Here is a 3405-nt window from a genome sequence, read left to right on the forward strand (position 1 = left end):
TCCATAATTAAATCAGGGCAAAGGGATGTCACTCAAGAACCAAGGCTCGATAAAGAGAGGGAGGGAGGGAAGCACAGACATACATTGAGAGATGCTCAGAGAGATACAGAGAAACAGAGAGAGGGACAGTGACAGGGAGAGGGGGGAGAGAAGTAGAAAGAGATGATAGATAAGATACATAGGATAGATAGAAAAGATAGATAAGATAGGATGGATAAGATAAGATAGATAAGGCAGATAGATTCTCAATGGCTGCATCCACACGGCAGAAATAATCCAGTTTGACACCGCTGTGACTTCCCTGGCTCATTGCTATAGACTCCTGGGAATGGTAGTTTGTTGTCGTACCCGAACTTTCGGACAAGTAAGGTTAAATGTCTCCCAAAACAACATTCCCAGAAATGCCTAGCACTGAGCCATAGCAGTCCAAGTGGTGTCAACCTGGATTATTCCTGCAGTGTGGATGCAACCAATGAGAACATCCGATCTCTGTTGGATCAGGCCCAGGTTGGGTCCATTGAGAGGTATACTGCTTCTAAACGTGGAGATTTCCTTTCGTTTTCACGCATTGCTTTTGTTTGTTGTTTTATGGGTGTCGTCCCCCCCATGGTTCTGCGTTTTGTAGCCTTTGGATAATGGGTCAGTATTAACATCAGCCTTCCTCCCCACTTTCGGAGAGGATCATGGAATCGTACAGTTGGAATATACTTCAAGAACCCTGATCCAGTCCAACCCCTTTATTCTGCCATGCAGGGACTCTCCATCAAAGCATCCCCATTGAGAGATGGCCATCCAGCCTCTGTTTAAAGGCCTCCAAGGAAGGAGACTCCACCACAATCTCCAAGGAAGGAGTGTCTTCCTCTGTTACTCTCAGGAAGTTCCTGCTAATCTTGAGCTGGAATCTCTTTTCCTGGAGCTTGCATCCACTGTTCTGGGTCCTAGTCTCTGGAGCAGCAGAAAACAAGCTTTTAGTTGCCCTCCTTTGGAGACATGGCTCCAGTTTCTCAATGTCCTTTTTAAATTGTGGTGCCCAGAACTGGACACAATATTCCAGGTGGGGCCTGACCAAAGCAGAATAGAGTAGCACTATTACTTTCCTCGATCTAGACACTATACTTCTATTGATGCAGTCTAAAACTGCATTGGCCTTTTTAGTGGCTGCATCACACTGTTGACTCATGTTCAATTTGTGGTCTACTTGGACTCCTAGATCCCTTTCACACATATAGGTCTCTTGTTCAGCCAGGTGTCCCCCATAATTCTATATCTGTGCATTTCATTTTTCCGCCTCAAGTGCAGTACCTTACATTTCTTTGTGTTGAATTTCATTTTGTTAGCTTTGGCCCAGCCTTCTAGTCTATTCAGGTCGTTTTGAATTTTGATCCTGTCCTCTGGGGTATGAGCTACTTACCTTGAGGCCCAGTCCATACTGGCGGCTGTAGGCAAGCATGGAGAGGTCATCGAAAAGGCGCAGGACGGTCCGGCAGTGGCTCAACTGTGCGGACACAGCCAGGAGGCTGCGGCCGAGTGGCGACTCTTCTGGCCATCTCCTGGCCACCAAACTCCCTCCGGCCAGCTGGCAACCATAGCAGATGGTGCGCACCTTATGGGTGGGGGGAGACCACATTGTGATTTAATACTGGTCAATGACCAAAATAAATATTGATTGGTTGGTTGATTTTAAATATTGATTTTTAAAAAGAAAGCGTTACCAGAAACAGAGTTGATTGTAAAGAGATGCTCTTGAGGAAAAAGGCAAACAATGATCAATACAGAAAGACATCCGATGGAGAACCCAATTCCTGGTCAGAAGAGATTGTGGAAAAGGTGAATTTATAGGGCAAAGGGTCACTTTCCCCAAAAATGGGTCCAATAATAACAATAGTGATAGTGATAGTGATACTATACATTATTAAAATACAAATCACAATTTAAAAAAGAATAATAGTTTGGGGTTCTGTGGGGAAAGAGGCAAGATGGAGTCCTCCCCAAATGGCTTTCTCTGCCCCAGTTCACCCTTTTCCAAATCAAAAAACCTGGCAAGGCAAGGCAAGGGAAGAGTGAGTGGCGCTGGATTGGAGCAGAGCGAATGCAGGGCCCCCACTAAGCGTCAGAGGAGCCCTGCATGAATCCCATTTCTCCATCTGGTTCAACCACTCACTCCCTTTGCCCCTCGGAGTGCAGTGGAGTCTCCTTCCTTGGAGGCTGTCTTTAAACAGAGGCTGGATGGCCATCTGTCAATGGGGATGCTTTGATGGAGAGTTCCTGCATGGCAGAAGAAGGGGGCTGGACTGGATCAGGACCCTTCTTGGGGTCCCTTCCAACTCTAGGATTCCATGATTCCAACTGGATTCAGGGTGTTTCACCTTTTGCACAACAGAAAGCGGCTCCAGCGCAGCCTAGGAGGACTGCGGATCCAAACACTGGGTTGCCTCCTGAGCTCAGATGGCTGTGCAAACAGCATTCCCAGGGAAGGGAAAACGACACAAGGACACTGTTTCTCTGGCTCTCTCCCCAAAGGCCTTGAAGGGCTTCAGACTCAGAGCTCTTTGGGTTTGGCAATGTTTGCACAGAGGCCATGGAACCTCTTGGAGACGGGGCCCAAGGAAAGGCATGTGGATTCCTGCCCTGGGAAAGTCACACTCTCTCAGCCTCAGAGGACGCAACAGGAACAGCCAGAGATATATACAACAACAACAACACTGTAATACTAACAGCTAGAAATAGAATGCTACCACTAACAGTAATAGTAATAATACCACTACAATAACAGTAACTGCTAGAAATAAAATAATTAAAATAACAGGAATAGCTAGAGACACAACATCAACAACAACAACAATAACGCCACTAAACAGTAACAGCCAAAAATAAACACCAACAATACAAACACAAATAGTAACAGCCAGAAATATATATGAATACCAATAGCAACAACAACAGCAGCCATCATCATCACAATCACAAGAATAGTTCCTTTGGCAACAAAAGTTACTTTTGCGGAGAAGGGCCCCAAAGCACTCTCTCCGAGCCCCGGGCCCCAGCTGCCTCCCCAAAGAGGCCCTCACCGCTCGGTCTCTGCCCCGGTGAGTCTCCAGCACCGCCACCAGGCCCCCCGCCGCCGCCATAGCAACGCTTCCGGGTTCGGTGGGCCCGCTCTGACCAATCCGCTGCGCCCAGGACCAGGGAAGGGGGCGGGGCGGGGCTCGAAGAACTCCAACACCCAGAAGGCAACGCGGCGAGAGGGAGCGCGTGGGGACGGGAAGCCGGAGGAGCCAAAAGAGGGCGAAGCGTTCTCCAACAAGGGATTTCAATCATCTGAGGGGCAGTCTAGGAGGCTTGAGGGATAGTTTCTTTAAACCAGCTGAATCATTAAGAAGGCTGACAGTAACAACAGCAACAATA

General features: G+C 47.8%; 1 protein-coding gene across 1 annotated transcript; it reads right to left on the reverse strand.

The window, feature by feature from the left end:
* Positions 1–1357: 1357 nt before the first annotated feature.
* Positions 1358–3202, reverse strand: LOC121917744 (peroxisomal membrane protein 11C-like). The gene is made up of 2 exons (XM_042443867.1): positions 3069–3202; positions 1358–1603 (listed from the first exon to the last, which is right to left on the reverse strand). The coding sequence occupies exons 1-2, from the start codon at positions 3126–3128 to the stop codon at positions 1358–1360; spliced, it is 306 nt and encodes a 101-aa protein (XP_042299801.1). The 5' UTR covers positions 3129–3202.
* Between the last annotated feature and the right edge of the window lie 203 nt (positions 3203–3405).

Source organism: Sceloporus undulatus, unplaced genomic scaffold (assembly GCF_019175285.1).
Source record: "Sceloporus undulatus isolate JIND9_A2432 ecotype Alabama unplaced genomic scaffold, SceUnd_v1.1 scaffold_521, whole genome shotgun sequence".
Lineage (NCBI taxonomy): Eukaryota > Metazoa > Chordata > Lepidosauria > Squamata > Phrynosomatidae > Sceloporus > Sceloporus undulatus.